This window comes from Schistocerca americana, chromosome 10 (assembly GCF_021461395.2).
Source record: "Schistocerca americana isolate TAMUIC-IGC-003095 chromosome 10, iqSchAmer2.1, whole genome shotgun sequence".
Classification (NCBI taxonomy): domain Eukaryota; kingdom Metazoa; phylum Arthropoda; class Insecta; order Orthoptera; family Acrididae; genus Schistocerca; species Schistocerca americana.
Window position 1 is genome coordinate 170,614,858 of NC_060128.1, and position 25,157 is coordinate 170,640,014.

General features: G+C 40.8%; 1 protein-coding gene across 4 annotated transcripts in view; it reads right to left on the bottom strand.

The window, feature by feature from the left end:
* The window catches only part of LOC124552730 (calcium-binding mitochondrial carrier protein Aralar1), a 719,518-nt gene that overhangs the window by 111,516 nt on the left and 582,845 nt on the right, over window positions 1–25,157 (bottom strand). For all 4 annotated transcript variants that reach the window (XM_047127069.1, XM_047127068.1, XM_047127071.1 and 1 more), the window contains 3 exons: window positions 8,337–8,393; window positions 5,550–5,692; window positions 2,487–2,602 (listed from right to left, as the gene is read on the bottom strand). In XM_047127069.1, coding sequence (XP_046983025.1) covers window positions 2,487–2,602; window positions 5,550–5,692; window positions 8,337–8,393 — 316 coding nt within the window. The remainder of the gene's footprint in view (window positions 1–2,486; window positions 2,603–5,549; window positions 5,693–8,336; window positions 8,394–25,157) is intronic.

Consider the following 25,157-nt stretch of genomic DNA (forward strand, 5'->3'; position numbering starts at 1 on the left):
GGACAAAAAGTTTTGAAATTATGTGTAATGTATGTTGGAAGTTGCCAAGTCCTTCTCAAATACTGGATGAATGAAGTCTGAGTACCTGCAGTTTTCAGTTGCACTGTCACAAGACAAACACACTGTCAGTGTATGGCCAATAGTGCAGGATCACGTTGAATGTTGCAGCGACACCATTTCTTGTTCTCTGATGTCGAGAGGTTATGATGTACTTGATGCATATTGCACAACCCTTCTTTGTGGTGATCCGAAGTGGTCAACTGAAACCTTGACAATGAGTATGCCTGCCCATATGTTGCCACGCACTCCAACATCAGGCCACTGTCACATCCAAATGTTACACAAATTTGGATACTGCACAATTCAACCAGCCGATCACATGGAAACCCACAATGAGGCTCCTTCCAAATTCTATCACATGCGGATTATGCTGCATCTCGTGAATACGTGGCACCTACATGTCCTTCAGAATGATCACTGAACATCTGACACTGTTCGTGCCCTTTGCATAAATAAATGAACAACACTAATGCAATCTGGTGGCCATTGTACATGTCACAGAGAATTTCAACTCTTAATATCAGTCAATGGTGTGCACTTTTAAGAAGTTTCATTGACATCCTATCATGACTTCTGGTGCTAACACCTTTTTTGTCAGGCAGTGTACTTTTTAAATTTTTGGGGAAAGAGTGTATTTTTGTGAATGTAAAATGCATTAGTGGTTTAATTAAATGTTGGATAACAAAAATATTAATATGTATACTACCACAAATTCCATTTTCAATTTGCTCATTTTCCTGGTAGTGCCATACATAGTAACAAAACAAAACAAAACAAAAATTTCATTCATGCCCGATACCTATTCATTTTTAAATGCCTGCACTCTCTCTTTCATGAAATTAATCATATTTTCAAGTTATGCATCTGCTAATCCTGAATTTTGCATTTATTACCCTCTGTGGGCACACGCTATTCCTGTGAACAAACTTTTGTTTATCGTAAGAAGAGAGCAGCAGTAGTTTATGACCTGTCTGTGAAATGTGTACACTTTTCTGTTGTGTTTTCACATATTCACTATTTGTGCTGTATCCTTTTCCACTGGGGAAACCGGAAAGCATTCTAGCTTTTGTCTAGACAAGTGTGGGAGGTCTCTATAAACCTATCACAGTGTCACATGTGTAGAAGACCAATAGTTATTAATCCAACATGAATTTGATCTGCCCACAAATTAACACATTATACACTGCATGAGCAGATTCTTTGAATGGTTGTACTGTTACAATACAAATAATTTACAATGTACCTTTTGCAAATCAAAGAAAAGAGTTTCAAGAGGGACGAAATTAACAAAGTTTGGAGAGCTAGCTCCTGGCTCATTTCACCAGCAGGCGCATTGTCTCGCCAGAGATCAGATATTGTCCTTAAAAACAATGTGATCAATTAGCAATAATTCAATGAATGTATGGAGAAAGAAATAGTTCATTTACATTAGCATAATTCCCTGAGAAGAGAATTTCTCACCCAGGGGATACACCTGAGAAATTAAACTACCTTGTCCTTTCAAGTAACTTAATCCACCATTTGCTACAGAAATGGAAAATCATAGGGAGGAAGATCTTTTCTACACAGTGTGTGATTGTTTTCCCTCATACCACAACACTAGTTTCCCCTCATACCACAACACTAGTTTCATATAGCTGTTTCTTTCTCCCCTCTCTGAAAGGATATTTATTTTTTTAATCAAGAGTTCAAGATTTACAATCCGAGTTTCGTATTAGTTCTATTCTAACTTGAATTTTTTATATGAATCTAGCCTTTTCAGTTTTTTAGTCCCACTGCAGATAGTATCTCTAACAACAATGCAGTATACAAAACACTATTTTTAAATCTATTATTTGTTAAGTTGCACTATATGAGTTATTTGGTATGAACAGAACATTATGTGGTGGTGGCGGTGGTAATTTTAAGGTGATAATCTACATGGTTATCAAAACTTTTTCCAAATCTCAGTTTATGATGTTTGTGTATGGACCAAAGAATTCAGTCCTAACAAAAAAATGTTGCTGCTATGGTGCACCTTGCAAATATATTTGTACTTTTTTTGAGAGTGTGTGACAATATTAACATTTGAGGAACCGTGAAGGTCTGCCTCTCTGGGACATAAGTGCCTGAAAAACCAACTATCCATTGGATCCCACTAATGCCAAGACAGCCCAACACAGTACTGCTGACAATGCATACCAGTTTACTTCTTACGTGAATTAAAACAAAGAACAGTGTGTGTGTGTGTGTGTGTGTGTGTGTGTGTGTGTGTTTGTTTTTTCACAGTGGCCACTTACGGACTCCAAAAAGAAAAATTAATACTTAGTCTTAAAAAAAACTACTTATCAATTCTGCTTCTTCCTTCTCCAACACTCTTGCTTATGAAATGCAATAGCAACATTACTGCAGAAGATGGAATAACATTCACAAAGAAGAATACTCACCAAAAGTAACCATTCCATTTCCATTGGTGTCAAAGAGCTGGAAAGCTGTCTTGTAGAGTGCATCCGGTACACACAGCAAGCCTTCAAATGCTTGGAATTCTGGGAACGAGATAAGGCTGTCGACCAAAGAAAGACCTTACAGTTGTGTTCAAACGATAGGCAACACTTCTCCAAATCATAAATGCAATACATAACATAAAATACATACACAGAAAAATCATCAAAAAATTACAAGAACTACAAATTCCTCATGATAATGTGGCTTATTGTCACAATTACAAATGCAGACAGTACTGTATTTAGAATATGAATACTTTCAGAGCAATCATAAACGTCTTTCGAAGGCCAACTGTTTTAGTTTCATATGTTGTAACTGACTCCCTCTCCAACCCTGTCCACCATACTGTGCTCTTTTCTCTTTTTAAGCAAAGTGTAAATTAATTATCTTTGCAAATGATACAACTATACTCTTTGTAAAACACTGCACTGCAATTTAAGAAAATTATTGTCAAAAAAAGTATTCATATTTAAAAACACTCACTGCAGACAATTCCAAGTGCCTCAAAACAGATAGGAGGACGTTATCTTAAAATGTAGGAAAATTAAAGCAAGTAGTAATTTCTAAAATACTGAGCATTCAACTGACAAATTATATTTATGCAGTCAGTACTATACTGTGTTCAGCAATCTTGACTGTACATTTAATTACACCATGTGATGATAATCAGCATAACCTATGGTCCGTATAAAACTACCAGATAGCTGACGTCTGTCACTTGCCGCTACAGTCTTGCCATATTGGCCGCCAGCTATCGCTCAATTGCAGGTAACACACAAACACAACAAGTTACTTCACGACTGCTGTTAATGTGTAAAGCAGAGTAATGTCGGAAATGGCCACCGCAAGGTACGTTGGAAATGCGAGATGCTATGTTGACAGCTGATTTTACATGACTGATGACTGAACTGCACAGGAGATGCATTCTGTAGCTCTGAATTTAAACTTGGGTCCTAAGCTAACCACAACCTCATAATGTGTAATGTATCCAAGAAACCAGTGGTCAACAATCTGCGATAGAACTAAAACCGTGAATGCGTTGTTCACGGGTATTAAAGCTAGCCTCTACGAGCTACCTCAAGACAGAATAAGCCCAATTTCAGTGCTAAAAGCAAACTGCAATTTCTTGTTTGAAACTGTCCTCTTATTGGCTATACAAGCTACCATTTACCAACTGATGAGCAGTCCTCATTGGCACAGGCAGATAGAAGACACACGCAGATTCCAGACGAAAAAAAGAATGATAAGCAGAAAAATAAAAGCAATAAAAAGGCCAATATGATGGTGACAATGATGTGGCAAAGATTTAGAAATAAAATGCATTTAAACTAATTAATTGCATAAAAATGATAATCAAACTCTTTTGATGAGATTTAGAAGTAAAAAAAAATCACTTATTTGAGAGATTCGAAACTACTATATTCAACATGGGAGGTTAATATTCTAACCATTGCATTAATTACAACACTGTGTGATTTGTGTTAAATCTTTGCCTGTAATCACCCAGTTACAATGATGAAATGTCATACGAAGCTTTTCTAATTTAACCCAATCCCTGTGATTATGAAAACCACATGTGACGCTGAATGGTGCCTTGTGCAAAAGTATCCAGTAGCGTTTAGTTAGTGCTGTGTATGAAACAAGTGTATTTCATTCACATTGTGATGTGTGTGTTTTCTTTGTGATGTGGTCCTCATGTATGATGAAATACAAAATAAAAGTGCCAGATCCATGATTCGTGATCCAGACATATCAAGAAAGAATACCGGACAAGGAATTGGAAGTGAACTGACCGACTGTTGTGGCAGTTTGGCAACGGCGTGAAGTGCACTCTGATTGGAGGAAACCAGCTCCAATGCGTGAAGTGTCAACTATCAAGTAATTTTAATCAAACTATATAAATTACATATTTAGTGTACTATCGATATTATGATATCATCTCATATTGCAAGTGCTTATCCCAGTTACTTATGAAGAAATCTCCTCTCAGAAGTGCCCATATTTACAATGTATCTGTATTTTTTGCTACTCTGTATTTCAATGTCATGAGCTGTTAACTCTACAAAATGAATATTACCAGTATCTAACGCGACCTCAACATAATCCAACATCACCTACACAATGCTTTACTTATGCATACAACAGCCACACACTCATTTACTAGGTGACAGCTTTTTCACGTCGGTTACATTGACATGTCCTGATTCAGGACATCATGTATCTGAACTATTGCAACTCAAGTTAAAGAATCTTATTTCTCTCAAGAGTAATAATTTGTACTTTGTTAAAATAAAAATGTAGTTTATTTTACTCTTGCAGTTTGGAATTTGTCATGAATTCTATACATCTTATTAGTGTAATGCAATTATTTAATATATTTCAAATATTTCTAATACAAAGCGTCAGATTTACTAAAAGCTCCGAAGTACTATAAACATGCTGTACATTTTTTTTTTTTTTCATTAGGTTCCAACACGTATCTTATTTATTAGAACATCAGAAGTTTTCTTTCTAATAGTGGAATCTCACAAACTATTTTTACTTTATGGACCATATAAATACTATTTACTTTGGATAATGTATAAAAAAAGTGGCTCCGAGCACTACGGGACGCAACATCTGTGGTCATCAGTCCCCTAGAACTTAGAACTACTTAAACCAAACTAACCTAAGGACATCACACACATCCATGCCCGAGGCAGGATTCGAACCTGCGACCGTAGCAGTCGCGCGGTTCCCGACTGCATGCCTAGAACCGCTAGACCACCGCGGCCGGCGGATAATGTATATTTTGTAAACAAAATTTATTTGCACCATATTCCAACAATTCATGTGCTGACCAAATCCAAATAAATATCAGAGGAATAATTAGAAAACTCTACTAAAGGAGTGTCAGGTACAAATGGATTCCAATATTTACAAAAACTTGTGAACAAGTAATGAATCAGACAATATTCTGGTAAATTTTGACAGAAATTGGCTTCCAGTACAAGCTGCAAACTTACCCATCTTTGCTAGTGTCAACAATTCCAGCCAAGAGCTTAACTGATTCTTCATTGTAATTCTGATCCGTAAAGAGGCCAAGATATTTCTGAACAAAATCTGTTGCTGTCATAAACTTCTCACCATCGATCTCTTTAGAGGCATACTGTAAAAAAGATATGGAAAATTTTGGTAGGCCTAATTTAATACAATATTATTACTTACATGAAATGAAGAAAGATTAAGTTTTAACATCCTTTCAATGGTGAGGTCCTTAAAGATGGAGTAGTAGAGTTTGGACAGGGATGGGAAAAGGAATTGGCCCTGTTCTTTTCCTTAATATCTATCCTTCACCAATTTATTGACACTACAGAAAAGCTACTAGTCCCAAATGCAAGGACAAATCCCAATCATTGCCCACCTTCCTTTGATCATTTTAAATAGATTAGAATTATGTGGCATTACACAATGTGTGATGAATAATACTTCTCTGACATACTTAACAGTGTGTTACTTGCATTGATTATTTAGTCATGTGAAAGCCACAATTTAACAAAACAAGAGAAAGAAAAAAGGGGACTGAATTCCCTTTTGATCTTTCATTCTTGTTGTTCCTTCTCTTATCTTGCATGTTACCACTGTTTCTCACAAATGTCCATGTAAAAATTTTGATAACTAACGGCATTAGGTCGATCTCAGAGGTTAGTTCTAGTCCAAAGAAAGGAAGAGGTGATAGAAAGGAATATTTGACATCAGTTGTCAGTTTTGACAAGTGACATAAGAAACATGCGACAAACATCACAAACAACATGGTGATTATAGTGTCATATCACTGGAGATTTTTCAGACAGGCTGAACTACATATCGGTCCAGTCATCACAACCAGTTTTTTTATTTCACATTTGTTGGCTTCACCAACTCTCAACCAAACTGTCAAAATATGCACCAAAAGGTGATGTCACAACAGCCATTAACATTATGTCACTGATCAAAGCTGAAGGTATGTGTATTACATTCCTCTTGACCTGAAAAAGGAAACAACATGACTACAAACCCATCTGGAACCGTCAGTTGAAGGAAAATGAACATTTTAGTCGCCTAAGGTAAGGAAATGGAGTGCACACTACATTAAACTTGTGCATCAAGGACAAAGTTGAGAAAAGATTTCAGGGGGGGGGGGAGGGGGGGCGGGGAATCTTGCAAATGTGGTCTTTCAAATTCAATGTCTTCACTTGCTAATAATAAAATACATATCATTTAATGAACAAATGGCAGCAGTCAACACTCTTGAATCTTTGGAAATCAAACGATTTCCACCACACAGTGATATACTAACTGTGACAATTTCCAAATTGTTTCACAGTAATGACCAGTGTTAACCGTTACCTCTGGGAGGAAGATGATGATGAAGAGTTATTTCCACCAATTTCTTTACCAAAACTATTTAAATATAGAATGAGATTTTCACTCTGCAGCGGAGTGTGCGCTGATACGAAACTTCCTGGCAGATTAAAAGTGTGTGCCCGACCGAGACTCGAACTCGGGACCTTTGCCTTTTGCGGGCAAGTGCTCTACCATCTGAGCTACCGAAGCATGACTCACGCCCGATCCTCACAGCTTTACTTCTGCCAGTGCTTCGGTAGCTCAGATGGTAGAGCACTTGCCCGCAAAAGGCAAAGGTCTCGAGTTCGAGTCTCGGTCGGGCACACAGTATTTAAATATAGTCATCATCATAAGAGCAAAGGGCCTTATTTTAAAAAGTCATTACTCTGATAAAAATATAATTTTAACACTAGTTAAATACACTTAACACTGCATTAGAAAAATTACTTAGGCCTGTGCCTGAAGTGCAGACACTGTTGATTTATTTACAATGAGGTGACAAGGACCTATTGTGTCTGTCACAAGGGACCATGACATAGGCTACTACCATCAGTTTGATGGCTGCTTTAAGAAATTTGACTGTCAACATTGTGAAGCATTTCACAGTTTTAGCTGACTTGCTCATTCTGATTTTGACAAATCTGAACACTCCTCTATGTCCATACCGTACTGAGTAAGACGTAAAAAACTAACATAAGTTTTTCATAATGTTCAGACAGTAAACATCTGGAAGTTGTACACGTTCCCTTTCACCACTGCTAGCAGCAGGAAATACAAAAGTGCAATGTCTAATATTTTGAAATTTTCTAAAGGAAGCCACAGAAGTTTTGCAGAAAGTTATCAGATTCATCTGTTGTTTCTGACATACTGTGCTGTGCTGTAGCATCATTAGTTGCTACCTTTTTTTTAAACATCCCAGTCCCCAAAATGAAAAATGAGTACTCTCATCATTTTTTTCCTTCTTCATCCATCAGCTCTTCTGTAACTTTCAAAGGTCAAATTATTTTACCTGTACTTGAAACTGGATGTTTCAATAACATACATTATAAAATCACTTCCTTTATGACACACAACTGTACAGATCCTGCATTGAAAAAGATTCCGAAAATTTTCGTTTCTTAAAAAGTATTTTAATCTGCTTTCTAAGGAAGTATCCAGGATCAAAAGGAGATACTGTGGCTATGTAAAGTGTAATGAGCAGCTTACCATATTCCAATGAAAAGTGACGAGAAATAGTGGATTACAAAAGATTTTTCCTTTTCACTCACACGCCACTCGCTGGTTTTTATTTTCCTTAGTGTCATACTTTTCAATGTGTTTCAAATGAAGTGTATATAGGCGGGATTTTTTTTTTTTTTAAGGAGTTATGTTTGGTACATGAACTACGGAGGATAGGAAAGCAGACCAGAAAATTTTTGAGAACTTACCTTATTGAATATTTCTAATAATTTTTCACTCCTGGCTCTTTTCAGGAATCCAGCAGTCTGAAAGAAAACAAATGAGAAAATTATCAGTCAACTCTCAGATCCCTGGGCACAGTACATTGATGAACTTCTTGCACAAACCGAAGACAACAACAACAATAGCGGCATCGCAAGACCTTTTGTTGACGATTGTTACAAAGAAAGTAATTTAGTTAACTTGCCGCTTCTACTTCACATCATACAGTTTTCCTAAACACGGACAACCGACTCACAAAATCTGCGTTCGAGTAAACATAAAGGAAACACCGTTATCGAACAAACAGTGCATCAGATTATTCGTGAATTTTATTCTTCAAATTTAGATGGCACCGGTAACTCTAAAAACATTAGCATAAAACTACAAATACTACCTGCCTGTTCTAAATATACTTCCCAGTCTGTGTTACCTGGCATTCAGTTTTACACGTCGTTCCACCCGTAATTTTTAAAATTTACTGCAGCAAAGATTACACACAGTACTGGTACAGGGCTCCGCCGCAAGTGGCACGTACTTTAATACTCTTTCAAATCAAATACACCCTCCGGAAAAACTGCGAACGGACCTTGTCTGTCGTACGTGATGTACCTTTACCCGAACAATTGTGAGAACTTGCTTTAAAAACCGCATTTAGAACGAACAAATACGATCACCTGTACAATACACCGACGAACTCAAAGATACTGTTTGTGTAATAATTCACTCATTGTTATTAGGACTAGTAGCCTCATGTTATCAGTATGTCTTAAGGACTAAAACAAAGTTGTTGTGAACCGATTTATGAAGTTTACGGTTCTTCCTATAAACTTCACTTATACTTCCCATTTCTAAGATCTGGAAAAACAGAAATTAATGTCGTTACACGATTTACCACATTTTTGATAGGGTATAACTGTAGCATAGTTGCAAAAGCGGCCATGTGACCAAAAATCGGAAATTGAGTTGGAGGCACTTTCTTGTACAGGTTTTCACGGTCTATGCAATAATGTATCCATCAGACTTCAAAAACGATTCTAAGCATTTTAAAATGAGGTGCGAAAATCGCGTGTGGGTGCAAAGGCGGCTATGTTTTCTACGCGTTTGATTGCAAAAGAGGCAGAGTCTTAACGGGATAATGGCCGCCGGCAAAGGGTACGGTTGCAGAACCGGACATATCGTCTTGTCACACGTAACACTTTTAAAGAGTTCCAAGTTTTAGCTACATGTGACTAAAATGTTTGGGTTGGAAGTACTGGGTAGATTCTCGTGTTTTTGCTTCCATTGCTACACTGTAGGAAGGAAAGTGCGAGAAGGCATTGTTATATGATAAAAAGACCTATCAGCACACTTGTTCCACTGTGTATTTTAAAACGACTTTGTAGGCAGTTTTATTGTAGCACAGTTCGAAATTGATTTGGATAATGAAGAGGAAATCTCTACTATTTCGACGAACCCGACGACAATAGAGCTGAGAGGGAAGTTGCCACCAGAAACTCAACTTCTAGGAAGAGAAGACGGAATGTTCAGCAATGGAAACGAAACGTCGACAAAAAGGAAGAGGTAAGGAAGACCACTGCTTATAGTAATGTCCAAATATTCATTACAGGCTTAATGTTGTTGGAATAAATGGCCTAGCAACATTGTCTAACCTCTTCTGGAACTACTATCAGTTGGTTTTCAATTTTATTTTTCATATATCTGTAGATACTAACCTGAAAGGGTTTCCACAAATGCCAAACTGTAAACAATCTGCTGGAAAGCTGAAACGAAAAGAACTCACTAGACGTTCCCATCAAAAATTTTACGAACAAAATTTGTCAGGGTATAGGCTAATGAACAATTCCTCGCCTGCAACCACTGAAAGAAGAGGAGGTGACAGAAGAACGAAGTTGTACGAAGATAGGAAAAATGCAGTTGTCAGACACATTGATCAATTCAAGCCGATGGAAAGTCACAATTCTAGAGGAAAAATGCTATATCGCTAATATTTTCCCAGTGAATTAAATGTAAAAATAATGTGGCAAATGTTCTGTACAAACATCCTGATTTGGACGTTGAGTATCACTACTACCGGACAATATTCTGCAATAATTTTAATATTGGCTTTAAAGCACCTTATAATGACACATGTTCTACATGTGCGTCCCTACAAAGCGTGATTTCCTTGAAAAATCGGCCAATGGGAAAGAAAAATTTGGAACATCAGCTTACAGTTCACAATGGTCGGAGCAATGCTTTTTTACGAAAGACTGAAGGAAGACATCGAAGGTAAACTAATTTTAAGTTATGACTGCCGGAAAAATTTAGTCCTTCCAAAAGTCCCAGATCAGGGGGCTTATTATTCCAGACAGATGTACTTATATAATTTCATGGTTTGCCGATGTTCCTCTACGAGCAGTCGGACAAAAGACAAAGTGACCTCGTATGTTTGGCTCGAGAACGAATTTGCGGAGGGGTCGAATCAGATTGCTTCACCTCTTCATCATCAACTGTTTAACATCCATTTGCATGTTGTCACCAAACTACGCCGCTTGTCGTATGGATGCGATGGGAAAAACAAGAATACAACGATTGGGATGTTGATGTAATGGTTCCTGTACGCAGCTCCAGTACACGTAGAGAGCGTTGAAGTGTGGTTCCCGATCGTTGGTCATTCTTTTATACCCCTTATAGAGCTCTTGCAAACATGGAGAAAAAATTTTCAAAACTGAGCGCAATCAAAAACCCCTGCAGTATACGTCGGCATAATGGAAAAATTCGCCACAGTGGTGCATTTGGGGTCGGACGAGTACAAAGTGAGAGACTGGAAGAAGATCGCCACTAACGTCATCAAAGCTCCTGAATTCTGGCACTTCCAGTTTAAAAAGTCGAAGAGAATTATCATCACGAAGACAGCAAACAAAAAATTATGTCTTGTGCAAGGAGAAGCATTCTTCAATTTTGAAAGTGGAGAGTCGAAACCTATTCTTAAAAGAGGCAAACGTATTACGAAAGAAACTGTTCTGTGAGGAGATTCCAGAAGGCGTCGCACTGAAAAAAGCTAAAATTATGGACATCAAGCGGCTCTTAGAACTACACTGGGGAGAGACATGGCCCGAGGACGTAAAATTAAAATTCTGCACTGATGTTTTTGAGCAGCAGAAGATCGTGGAAACAGACGAATGTCAAAACGGCTTTTCAGCTCTTAGATGACGACGATTCCCCGAACCTACCTTAAACGCTGTATACTTCATTTTACCTTGTGATCGTTTCTTTGCAATATTTCATTTTCCCAAGATTTGTTTCCAAAGATTTCTCACTTCCATGACAGGTGTTAAAACTGAGTTCAGTGATTAAATCAGTGTAATATTAATATTGTACCTTGCAGTTAGTAGTAGTTCATGTTTAGTTTTTTATGTAATCGTTTCAATCTTTTCAAATATTTAAAATAAAACAGTATTTCAGCACTTTGTTCGTTTAATTTTCTTCCTTTCGCATTATTTTAGTATGCTACTGTAGTCTACCATTCTTACAGATATAGCCAGATAAACACCGGAATTAATTTTTGGGCCGGTTTTGCAACCGACTGCATTCCATCATGGCCGCCGATGTGGTTGCAGAAGCGGCAAACTGGCCCCTCGGTTGCAAAACGGGCTAAGTACAAATTTTTACATAAAAATACTAATAAGGGGTTAATGTAGGGTTATAGAGACATTTATGATTTGGTCGTTGTCTTTTTTTCCTTTTTTTGAGACATTAACCACCGTTGTAATATTGCTGTGAGAACAAGGCTACGTTTTATGGCTTTTCCCAAAAATCTTTTAAAACTGACTTAGCCGCTTTTACAACTGAGCTATTCAATTGACAGTTCATTTCTGTTGATCGCAGTCGCTGGAAAGCAATCGTGACCCTCCTAAATATGGGACGTGTATAGCGAAGCAGCAAATCAATAAGATCACGCCCCGCCTGGCAACAGCACCCGAAGGTAATTACGGGTGACTGGACAGCTGCTTCTTTTTCCATATGTAACTTCGTCTTATCAGCACTTAGCAGTAATTAAGCCATCTTCCCGTTAAACGTAATATAGATTTACTTCTGTTATTCCTTGCTTTAAACTGACAAAGCCTGTATGACTGTACAGTGATTGTTAGACAAATGAATTACTGTACTATAGACCTTCTATACTATGTTAGAGATTATTACTGCATTCATTCCACAGTTGTCTTCGAAGATGAGTGCGAATGACTTCCGCTCATAGAAAGCAAAGTTACTCGATGCGGGACATAATAGTAATACTGCTTAAGCTACTTTCGTGAACCGTCCTTTAGTAGGCTTTAGAGAAATTTCAGACAAGGAGGTAAAACTCTCATATAAAATATATAATAGTAGATAAACTAGTGCAAATTATTATCTGACGGTAGTGAACACAGACAGTTTGTAGATGCTTTAAACGTGGAAGGCAGATGAATTGTATAATTTTCCTCAATTATACTGCATATGAAGTGAAAATTGGGTACCAACCCAGCATTTGTTTAAAGAGGTAACGGCATACACAGACGACATTTGCAGAATACTACTACCACTAAACAAGTAAATTTTGCAATCGAATACCGTATCGCACATGCTATGACAGAGATTGAAGGGACTACAAACAAAAGGACAGGGAAAAAAAAGAAGGGAAATGTGCAAGTAATACGAGCGATATAAACGTATGGTAAGTTACTGCATTTAATCACATTCATGGAGGGGAAATATTACATCCGGTTTCCTAAATATGTAAAAACCTGATTGTTATTTTAATGTAGAAAGGAGAAATGCGACAGGAAATCTGACAACCTAATGCAGACGGCGTATGTTTAGAAGGCTCTGAATGCGGCACAGCTACAGCGCCGCATAGCGGCGTGTCCATCAACCTTCTCGCTTTCGCACAGAAGGGAATGAGATGTGACACACACACACACACACACACACACACACTGTGACGTCACAGAGATCCCAGCAAAATGGGCATACATAAATACACGCTAACAGCATCTGATATATCAGTCACGCTATTAAATCTCTTATCCCCACACCGCAGCCAACATTCTGTGCACCAATACCTATCGAAATGTATCTATTGGCTGTTTGGTGGTCAGGCCAAAAGTCAAAATAAATAAACAAAAAACTTTATCTTCCTTATTTAGCTGCTTTTGCGACTTCACAAAACGATCCTTTCGTTAGGTGTGTTGGTATTACAAAATACAGGGTGAAAAGTATTTAAACCGACAAACTCTGGGAGGTTGTAGGGGACATCAAAACAAATATTTTTCCCTACTGTCATTTTTTCCTATGAGGATTATTTAAGGCGGTGGAGGTCGTATTACGATCTTCAGTTGTAGGCAACTGCTGTCCACCAGTGTAGTAGTGTATTGTCTGTGTTTATTAATGGAGCGATACACCTGGAGTGAGTACACTGATACGGTTCGTGCGTACTACGTAGCGCACCACAGCGGACGAGCTGCACAGCGGGTTTATCAACAACAATATCCTAATCGCCGTATCCCGCATCATACGACCTTCGCTGCTGTGTACCGTCTGCGTGAGACCGAGTCATTTAGCAGATTACTTGGACAGGGATGCCATGCCATCGCACGGTAAGAACGCTGAAATTTGAGGAAGCTGTCTTGCAGCATGTGGAGCGGGATCCTTCAATCAGCACTCGTACAATTGCACGTAACATGGGGACGAATCAGAGGAATGCAAGAACAGTCCTTCGAGAGCAATTGTTAAGTCCATTTCACTTACAGCGTGTCCACAACCTGGAACCAACTGATTATCCACCCAGAGCACAGTTTTCGCAGTGGTACCTGGAACAGTGTGAAATGCATCCTATATTTCCATCCTCTGTGTTTTTTACCGATAAAGCAACGTTCGGGCGTATGGAGTCTTCAACATGCACAATTCGCATGTTTGGAGTGAGGATAACACACATGCCACAGTAACTAGCGCTCATCAAGTGCGGTTCTTCGTTAATGTGTGGGTCGGTGTTGTTGGGGACTGTTTAATTGGGCCGTATCTGTTACCTAGGCCATTAAATGGAAGGCACTATCACAATTTTCTCGCCAGAGCATTGCCTGAATTGCTGGAAGACGTCTCGCTCCATACAAGACAACGCATGTGGTTCCAGCGTGACGGGGCGCCGGCACATTTCAGTCATCGTGTGTGTCAATTCCTGGACCGACGGTTCCCAGAAACGTGGACTGGCAGAGGTGGTCCTGTACCATGGCCTGCTCGATCCCCAGGTATGTCCCCTCTGGACTTTTTTGTGTGGGGAGAGATGCGCAACCTCGTTTACGCAACTCCTGTTGCATCAGAAGAGGATATGGTTGCCCGGATAGTAGCAGCAGTAGCAGGAACAATTCAGGATACTCCTGGAATTTTTGCCCGTGTCAGACAGAACATGATTGGGTTGTGTTAATGTGCTGTCTCTTGGTCATAAAAAAATGGAAAAGTGTTTGTTGGTTTAATTTATTTGCCGCCAGGGAAATCTTCCTCTACCGGTTTAAGTACTACTCGTAGGAAAAAATGACATTAGAGAAAAATATTTGTTTTGATGTCCCCTACAACCTCCCAGAGTTTGTCGGTTTAAATACTTTTCATCCTGTATACGTATGAAACATACTGCCTGACATAAAGAGGTGAAGGACCCAGAAGTAGAGGGAGAAACAAAATGTAATTTCATGGGTTGAGACGATATCTGAGTTACTGGGTTGGTGCGGAAGTTCCAGCGTTTTTGTTTGGCATGTTGGTATTCCGATTGCTATGGGTTTATTTATCGATTGTCATTTTCTTTCTCTTCAAGTTGCTTGTTAGTATTTGAGTTTTGCATATTGTCGTTTTGTCACTTAACGATAGTGATTGGACCTGTGGATGCTAGAAAATAGACAAATCAGAACATTCTCGACGCACTCTTCTGTTTGAGTCCAATAGAGGGGTGACAGCAACGTAGGCATCCAGAAACATTTAAACAGGATCGTTTTATAAAATGAAGAACAAACCGCCTTCAGTCACAAGTTGCGTTTATTTACTGCACTATGCATTTCGAGCCTCATCTTCAGATGGTTTTTAGTGATTTACTTCAGGTTTTTTAGTTGTTTGCCTGTTGATATTACATTTTTGTGTTACAACATGGTATATTGTAGATATAAGTTTAACAGCGTTAATAATATGAAACTAACTTAGTTTAACATTGTATGATGTCTGCTTCTGTTGTGCATTTGGTATACACAATACACATCTTTAATCCCAGTATGTACTGCAAAATTAAAGATGTGTATTGTGTACACCAACTGCACAACAGAAGCAGACATCATACAATGTTAAACTGTAAGTTAGTTTCATATTATTAACGCTGTCAAACTTTTATCTACAATATACCGTTGTAACACAAAAATGTAATATCAACAGGCAAACAACTAAAAAACCTGAAGTAAATCACTAAAAAGCACCTGAAGATGAGCCTCCAGGGCTCGAAATGCATAGTGCAGTAAATAAACGCAACTTGTGACTGAAGGCGGTTTGTTCTTCATTTTACGAAAGTAAAACAGTCGCGAACGAAACACTGAGAAACAATGGATAAAATTAAGGATCGTTTTAGCATAAGTTGCCCTTCACGCTAGAAAGACCTTCGGGGTTTGATGAAGATCGTTTAAACACGTTAATCCACAATGTTCCATACCACTGTACGCGAGAACTGACAAATGTGGTAACTGTGATCATTCCACCATCGTGCGCCATTTGCATGCAATGGGGCAGGTTCAAAAAACGCCTAGATTAGCACCGTATGCTTTAAGGCAAAATCACAAAAATTAGCAGGTGGCCATATGTGCATCTCTGCTTCCTCGTCATCAGTCGGCTCGTGAACAACACAGACCATTCATATCCTTTATAGTTCCTGGTTACAAGAAATGGTGCCTTTACTCTAACATAAGGAAAGGAAGGAAATGGTTGAGCCCAAACAAAGCAACAACACCCCGCACAAAGACCTGCGCGCATCCACAAAAGTTGTGTTATGCATCTGGTGGAACAGCGACGATGTGGTGCGCTACGAAACGCTGACATTTATTGTCAACAACTGAGATGTCTTGCAGACGCTATCCGAGAACAAGGACCAGGAAGACCGCGTGAAGAGATGGTACTCAACGATGGCGCCCGCCTGTGTTCTGCTAGACTGGCAAAAATCGCTGCACAGGAGTTGGGTTGGGAAGTCATTCCGCACTCATTTAATCTTGCGTCCTCAGATTTTCTCCTTCTCCGTTCTTTGTCGAGCAACCTTCAAAGAACTTCCTTTCCGGATGAAAATGCCCTCCGAGCATGGCTCCCACGGAATCGGAAAGTTCCTCCAGCGTAGGCAGACTGTCCTAAATAGTGAAGGATAACAAACAGGGGACGGTCAACAACTTTAGTATGGCGCGTGTCGCGTTGGACTGTGCGCGTTCAGTACGAGTAGTGCACACTCCATATTTGCATTCAGAGGCCCAGATAGACGCGCAATGAAAGACTTAACAGACATCCAAAGAGGGCAGATTGTGGAGGCCCGATTAAATGGTTCAAATGGCTCTGAGCACTATGGGACTTAACATCTGAGGTCATCAGTCCCCTAGAACTTAGAACTACTTAAACCTAACTAACCTAAGGACATCACACACATCCATGCCAGAGGCAGGATTCGAACCTGCGACCGTAGCAGTCTCGCGGTTCCGGACTGCGCGCCTAGAACCGCTAGACCACCGCGGCCGGCGAGGCCCGATTAACTGGAGCATCAGTAACCAAGACAGCCAACTTATTGAATGTTTCAGGAGCAACTATTTCAACAGTCATGACAGCCTACACAAAACACGGAAGGCATTGTCATGTAAACTTAATAATGGACGCAAATCAAAACTAAATGACAGAGAACGTCGTACGCTAACACGAATTGTGTCAAGACAAAACAAAACTACGGCGTCTAAAGTGACTACAGAGCTCAGTAGCCATCTTCGAGACCCAGTATCTATCGACACTGTCCGCCGAGAACTGCATAAAGCGAATATTCGTGGACGAGCTGCTATAAAGAAACCATTAGTGACGACAAGCGACGCAAAGGAGCAGAAATCCTGGACGGCTGATCAGTGGAAACATGTCATATGGTCCGACGAGTCAACATTTTCGTTCTTTCCAACATCTGGGCGCGTTTACATCTGGAGAACGGTAAAAGAAGCATTCAATCCTGATTGCTTGATTTCAACAGTTGAACGGTTGAGCTTGGAGGTGGAAGTGTAATGGCGTGGGTAGCCATATTACTTGGATGGGGCATTGTTTAATGTGGACAATAGATGGAAGAAGGAAGGAGATTACAGGTACTATTATCTTCGATATTGTGAAACAAATCTCTTCTACTACAAGCTGCTTGGTTTCCGTATTTTGAGAGGTGGTAGTATTGACAAAAAAGGTTCCGTGTATATACGGGTTCTAAAGTGCCTACATTAAGAGCTATGAGCACTTGTGTACTGTGAAACATCTCTTCTACTGCACAAGTGCTCTTTCGCTTACGGTATGCATTTTATAGCCTAGTGCGCCGATGAGCCAAAACATTACGACCACCTGCTTAACAGCTTGTTTGTCTGTCTTTGGAAAGAAATACACGATTGATTCCGCGTGTCAAGGACCCGGCAGTTTTTTTCTTTTTTTTTGGGGGGGGGGGGGGGGGTTAGGGCGCAAAACATCTAAGGTCATATGCGCCCAGTATACAACCATAGAATGCTGGAACAACGATGGTAAATAACCGTTTCGAGGTCCAATACAGAAACAAATACAGAAAGAAAAAACAAATCTGAAACGTCAAGACGTTACGGAAGAGTATCTAAAAGACGTCGACAAGACACCGGAGTCACCAGGTAGAAATCAAATCTATTTTGTCATATTACTGCCTTTTTAAAAACTTAAAATGCGAGCTACAGCTCGCACGTCATCCGCACGTTACAGTTTGTTGGTAGTTTTGTGACGGTGTGTGGCATTACATGTCTACGCACAGGTCATGTAATTCGCCGCTGATTTGGGAGCGCGGTAATGGCGCCAGAGAGCCGTACAGCTGGGATACTGCTCCCGCCAGCCTGCGTCCGTGGCGCGCTGTAGGTTTAGAGTCACCGTTCACCTCGATTACGGCGTTTGTGGAGACGAGCAGCGACCTAGTGTAGCAAAAATGTGAGTCACTCGAAAAAAATATATACAGGGCTATTACAAATGATTGAAGCGATTTCATAAATTCACTGTAGCTCCATTCATTGACATATGGTCACGACACACTACAGACACGTAGAAAAACTCATAAAGTTTTGTTCGGCTGAAGCCGCACTTCAGGTTTCTGCTGCCAGAGTGCTCGAGAGTGCAGTGAGACAAAATGGCGACAGGAGCCGAGAATGCGTATGTCGTGCTTGAAATGCACTCACATCAGTCAGTCATAACAGAGCAACGACACTTCAGGACGAAGTTCAACAAAGATTCACCAACTGCTAACTCCATTCGGCGATGGTATGCGCAGTTTAAAGCTTCTGGATGCCTCTGTAAGGGGAAATCAACGGGTCGGCCTGCAGTGAGCGAAGAAACGGTTGAACGCGTGCGGGCAAGTTTCACGCATAGTGATGTGAAAGATTCAGTGTTTAAACCTCCTCTACCAAGAAACGTGCCAGAACTGCGAGCTCGCATCAACGATGCTTTCGAAATCATTGATGGGGACATGCTGCGCCGAGTGTGGGAGGAACTTGATTATCGGCTTGATGTCTGCCGAACATTTGTGAATGCCTAAAAAAACTTTTTGAGTTTTTGTATGTGTGTGCAAAGCACTGTGAAAATATCTCAAATAATAAAAGTTATTGTAGAGCTGTGAAATCACTTCAATCATTTGTAATAACCCTGTATATATACACAAGGCACACCGGCCATTCGACCATCTTCTAATGTGCGGATGCACAAACAGTGCCCGAACTCTTCCGGGAATTTGCAAAAAGCCGCGAATAATGTGTGTAATGAGCAGCGGTACTATGAATGTAGTGCGGGACCATAAGTTCGGAATGTGGATTTCACGGGAGGCGTCCCAGAAATAAGTCCCTGCAGTCGCACTATCATCTGTGTCCTCGGTGGTTCAGATGGACGCCGGCACGGTAGCTCAGCGTGTTCGGTCAGAGGGTTTAGCTACCGTCTGTAATTAAAAAACTGAGTGAACGGATCACCGAACAACGTGAACGGGTGTCATCAGACGCCCGCCACGAACAAATTCAACGAACAATATAGAACAAAATGAGAAGAAGAAGAAAAAAAAGAGAGAAAGAAAGATGGATAGAGCATCTTCCACGTACGCAGGAGATCCCAGGTTCGAGTGCCGGTCAGGGCACACATTTTCAACTGTCCCCGTTGACCTATATCAACGCCTGTATGCAGCTAGGGGTATTCATTTCATTGTAATAAAATTTTTGTAGCGTCTGAAAGCCGCTAGTTAGGCTACCTGCAATTAGGGCGCTTCACTGTTTTATCCGTTTACTAATACACATGCCAACTAGTGCTGCGGGGGTATTTCCCCCCCCCCCCTCCCCCCCATCGGTGAATCTCATTTAACTTTTGACAAGATGAGTATGGTATACTACCGGTAGGCATTCATGTCTTTGTTTTCTAGAAAACGCTTAGTGCTGATGGGTCTCAAGAATACAATGTTAACCGCGAACAGTAGCGTTTGGCTCCACACAGTATAGGCCGTTCATAATGTCGTTGACTAACCGACCCAGCACGCAGCCTTGGGATGCTGTTACGTGTGCACAACTCAAAAGCCTTACGTGAGCGCGAATCACGTGACGTCGGCGTCACAGAGCCTCCATGTGACGCTGACTTGTGGCCTCATTAAGCGGCCGTACTCCACGGACGTACTAATTGTTAGTCGCTGCCTGTCGCCGCTCACTGTCCGCTTTGGAAAACTCAAGATTGCAGCTCGTTGCTTCAAGCTGACTGAACTTCTAATCTTCATGAAGATTTGTAATAATTTATTGGCCACACTGGACCACTTGAGTCGTTCCACGTACAGTTTTTCTATGAAGGTTGTACTGTACGGTTCTTGTGGTCCGTCCTATAAGTCTCACTCTTTCCGATCGTAATTTTCTCAATTCGTCCGAAATCTCTAAAGCCCCCCCCATGAGTCATTTCTGCTGAAAACTTGTGCTTCTTCAGAAGAGGAATAACTTTAACTGCTTTAAGATGTTGCTGAATTTCTCGGACGCACTGTACTACGGCCTTCTTTCGAAAATTTCTTATCAGTAGTTATGGTACGTAAAACGCTGTTTCCTCGCATTTTCAATACGTGAATCGATTGTTTTATTGGGGAGAACTCTCCCGTCTCCTGCGAACCGGTAGTTTTTATTTATGTAAGCGCTGATGGTTCTTCTTCCAATTTTGCGGATCTGATTACTTTTTTCATACTTAATTTGGATCGGGGATGCGCAGAGTGTTGGATCTTAGCGTCTGTCCACAAGCATTTCTTACTTTACATTGCTCAGGTTATAAACTGAGCTTTTCTTCATGTTGTTGGCTCTGTTCACCCGAGTTTCTTTCTCACATAAGCTACGCTTGACGATTTCTCCAAGACGTTCAAACTGTCGCACTACTTTAACTTCTTGACTGTTTATATATGCACATAGGTTCCGCGGGCATTATCTCAGTTTCCTCGAAGGACACGTGTAATCCTATTTTCAAGGAGACCTTTTTTTGAGGCTGGTAACCTGAGTACGATCTTCTTCCATGTCAAGCGCTACGACAGCTAAATCATGCGCAAACTCCATACAGTTTGTTGTTATTGAGAGTTTTGCTCCAATTTTGATTTTCGGTGGATTTGCTTTTTGCCAAATCTTCGCGATCTGCTCGAGGGCTACATTGAAAAGTAGTGGGGGCAATCCATCGCCTTGTACAGAAGCAGTTGCTATTGTGAAAAGTTTTAAAATTTCTTCCATGAACTTTATATTTCAGGTAATGTAGGTATTTTATTAATTAGTGATGATGACCGTATGACCTGAGGATTTTAAGAAGCGAAGAGCGATAGATACTGTCGCGTGCTTTTTTAGAATCTCTGAATGAAATAAAGAGCTGTTTATTTCTGTACTTGTAAGAGTTCATTATTAGATCGGTATGGGTGTAATCTTCTTTGGAGTTTTCGAAGTGCGGTTCTGTCAATACGGTGCTCTGCCACCACACATTTATCTGGTTGTAAGAGACGGGTGTACCTGCGGTGCTCTGTGCATCTCTCTTGGACTGTACGTGTCGTTTGTCCTAGGTATTAACGGCCGCACTCACAGTGGATCTTATAAACCCCAGGCTTATCCGTCCTATTTTTGTCGAAAGGCCTCGACTTCATCTTTCTGGGCTTCAGTAGTGAAGGAAGCAATTGAAATTCGGTTGGCGACGAATTTAATTAATAGAGATAGCGGCTTCAGCTTGGACAAATCTTGGAATCCGGCAATTTCTGTTATTAAATCACAAAGACGTCGCGACGGTGCAGCTCTCCGTGACACATCGATATCGCCGTGTGGATCGACAGCGCAGCCATAGATTTAATTTCCATGCATATGTTACACCTCTTTGCCGCCTATCCATGTCTCTGGCGCCTTGTGTATCTTTGGCCGCATACGCAGTGGTCCGGTCCTCGAGTTTAAAAGGACGGAACAAGTGCTGGAGCGTTAGTCACCTCGACTCACTCTGAAGATAGCTGGACGGTAATCTGCCGAAATACTAGAAGAAGAAGCTGAATTTATGCGGCTGCACGCCCGAAATTTTATGGAACAGTCTTTGCGCCGCGAAAGCATGAAGATGCACATTATTGAGCATATCTGGGATGCCTTGCAAGGTGCTGTTGAGAAGGGATCTCCACTACCTCGTACTCTTACAAATTTACGGACAGCCTTGCAGGGTTCGTGGTGTCAGTTTCCTCCTGCACTCCTACAGACATCAGTCCATTCCACGTAGTGTTGCGGCACTTCAGCGTGCTCGCGGGGGTTCTACACGGTGTTAAGCAGGTGTGCCAGTTTCTTTGGTTCTCCAGTGTAGGAATAAAGTCACGACATTGAAATACGTGTGGATTTGGGCCTGTTATGTCGCTTTTCTTTTTTTCGCCTCACCAAAGTTCCTCACTCAGACCTTGAATAGGCTATCATTCAAATGCCTCTCGTGTTAAGACACGCTGCGTTGCACGCGGACGACTCATATCCACTGTCTTTGTGTTGAGCAATTTCTATTCTGAGCATATTTTCGTGTGGTTCTGAGAGGACATAATATAATAATGTTGTGAGACAGATGACGCTGCTGTGTACGATTATTTTATTACAACAGGCCTGTTTCGACGTGATTGCCATCTTCAGGTTGCATCACGTGGTCTTGATATCCACATGACATCGATGTTTCACGTGCTGTCACACTATTTTATAAGTTTCCTTCTGTAAAGGAATTATATAAATTTTTTAATGAACGTACAGACACTAGTTCAACTACCAGAGATTAATGCGTAAAGCATTTGCTAAACAAAAGAAGCTTTACGCTCTTCGTTTATTAGTTTTAGAATAAGTTACTTTTCGCTGTTGTCCTGTCCTAGTGTTAAGAAATGCTGTGCCTTTTCTTACTGACAACATTGGGTTAAATAATGAAAGTGATTTTGAAGCAGAGCGATTTCGTCTTTTGTGATACCATGGGTCCGAGCTCCTGAAATTCTGGAAAATTATTACTATTATTTTAATTTTATGCAGAGAATTTAGATGGAGGCGACGATCTTCACTGCGACGCTGCTCAACAATAGAAGTACGTGAATGTGTTCATCTTTTTCTTTTCGTGGCCGCTACCGTCAATTTCAATATATATTTGCCGCGACATTCAGAACCTGCAGTCTCTCTCTTAATTTAATTTCGAAGTCCACGCATTTACGTTCTAAGATGAATAAATGCATTTAACTGTAATTCTTTTTATCCAGACCACGGGGGATGATTACACTCAAAATGAACGTGTCTCTTCCCGTTCGTATGTTTGCATACATTTGAGTGTGTACAAGCGTAACTATATTTCCCACGCAGTATTAATGCCCCACCCTTTTTTTTGGCCACTCATTCGCGAACGAATGTACGTGTCCTCTTATTTGATGTAGTCAGTCGGCTGTATTCTTTAATAACATTATTTGTAATATTCAGTGGCTTAGTTTCCACAATTGAACTTTGCCTGTGTCGCAACAGCGCTTCAAGCGAAATATTTACTACGCGACATCCACAAGAACTTTTATTTCAAAATTTCGACGACCGACTGAATACAGATTTTTTTAACAACAACAATAGCGAAACATAATAACATAAGAGGACGCGTTAACTTCTTTGGTGCTGTTGCAGCTATTGTAGATGTTACATTTTTTGTTGGAAAAATTGTTTACGTAATTGTCGAATTATAAAGATTTATTTCGTAATTACGTTTCGTGACAGCTACAAACCTTTAGTAAAAGAGTCTGGTGTTTCTTATCAATTTAATAGAAATATTATCTGCAGTAGCTGAGGTCAATATTTATCTCAGCTTTACACTTGATGAGTCAAAACATTAGGACCACTGAAACTTCCTGGCAGATTAAAACTGTGTGCCGGACTGAGACTCGAACTCCGGACATTTGCCTTTCGCGGTCAAGTGCTAGTGCTGCACGTTTCACAAGAGAACTTCTGTGAAGTATCCAAGGTTCTCGGGTGTCCAGCCGAATCCGATCGTCGAAGTTCCACGATATTTCGGCGAATAACCGTTCTGCTATCATCAGGTGGTGCTGATACAATGATCTGTCTGCACTGTGTCCGTGGAATTTATGTCCGCGGGGTCCCGAGTCGTACCCCGGCGCGGACAGCCGACGGGGCGCCGCGTGGCGGTGGTGGTGGGGGGGGGGGGGGGGGGTTGCTGCAGCCACGCCCGGTGGTAGGCGCAGTTTATCTCCGTCCACCGTGGCGGAAGCATCTCGCGTCCGCTCGCGCTGTTGCTCTTTGATGGTGTTTAATAATGGTTTCTAGACCTTACTAAGTTGAAACCCGGCGTCCTTGTTGATGAGGTTATCTGTTACGCGAATTTCTATGGCCTCGTAGATACTGTCCCAGTAGGCACTTGTGGCCGTCAGGATTTATGTCTCTTCGAATTTCGCTGTGTGTCCGGTTTCAATGCAGTGTTCTGCTAGGGCCGAATGGCTGGGTTGGCGTAAGCGGGTGTGACGTTCGCGTTCGTTGCATCGGTCCTCGACCGTGCGAACTGTTTGGTCGATGTAGGATTTGCCACAGCAGCACGGGATTTTGTATACGCCCGCTTTCTTAAGGGCTACGTCATCTTTTGCAGTTCCTAGAAGGTCACGAATCTTTGCTGGTGGTCGGAAGACTGTGTCAATCTTGTGTCGCTTTAACAGTCTCCCTATTTTTGGCGACACGTTGCCAGCAAACGGCAGAAAGGCCAGAGCTTGCTTCACTTCTTGGGGTTGTTCTTCATCTCGGTTCTTGCTGCACTTCTGTTGTCGGAAGGCCCTTTGGATTTGGCGGTTGCCATACCCATTCTTGCGGAACACGGTCTCCAGGTGTTTGAGTTCCTTTGGCAAGTTCTGTTCACCAGAGATCGAGTGTGCTCTATGTACCAAGGTGTTGAGCATTCTATTAAGCTGCGCCGGATGGTGGCATGTAGCTACAGGTCAGTGTGTGTAGGCTTGCGGTACACACTGTGACCCAGTGAGCCATCAGACCTACGTTCCACTAAAGAAAGGGTAGTTTTCCAACTTTCTCAGTCTC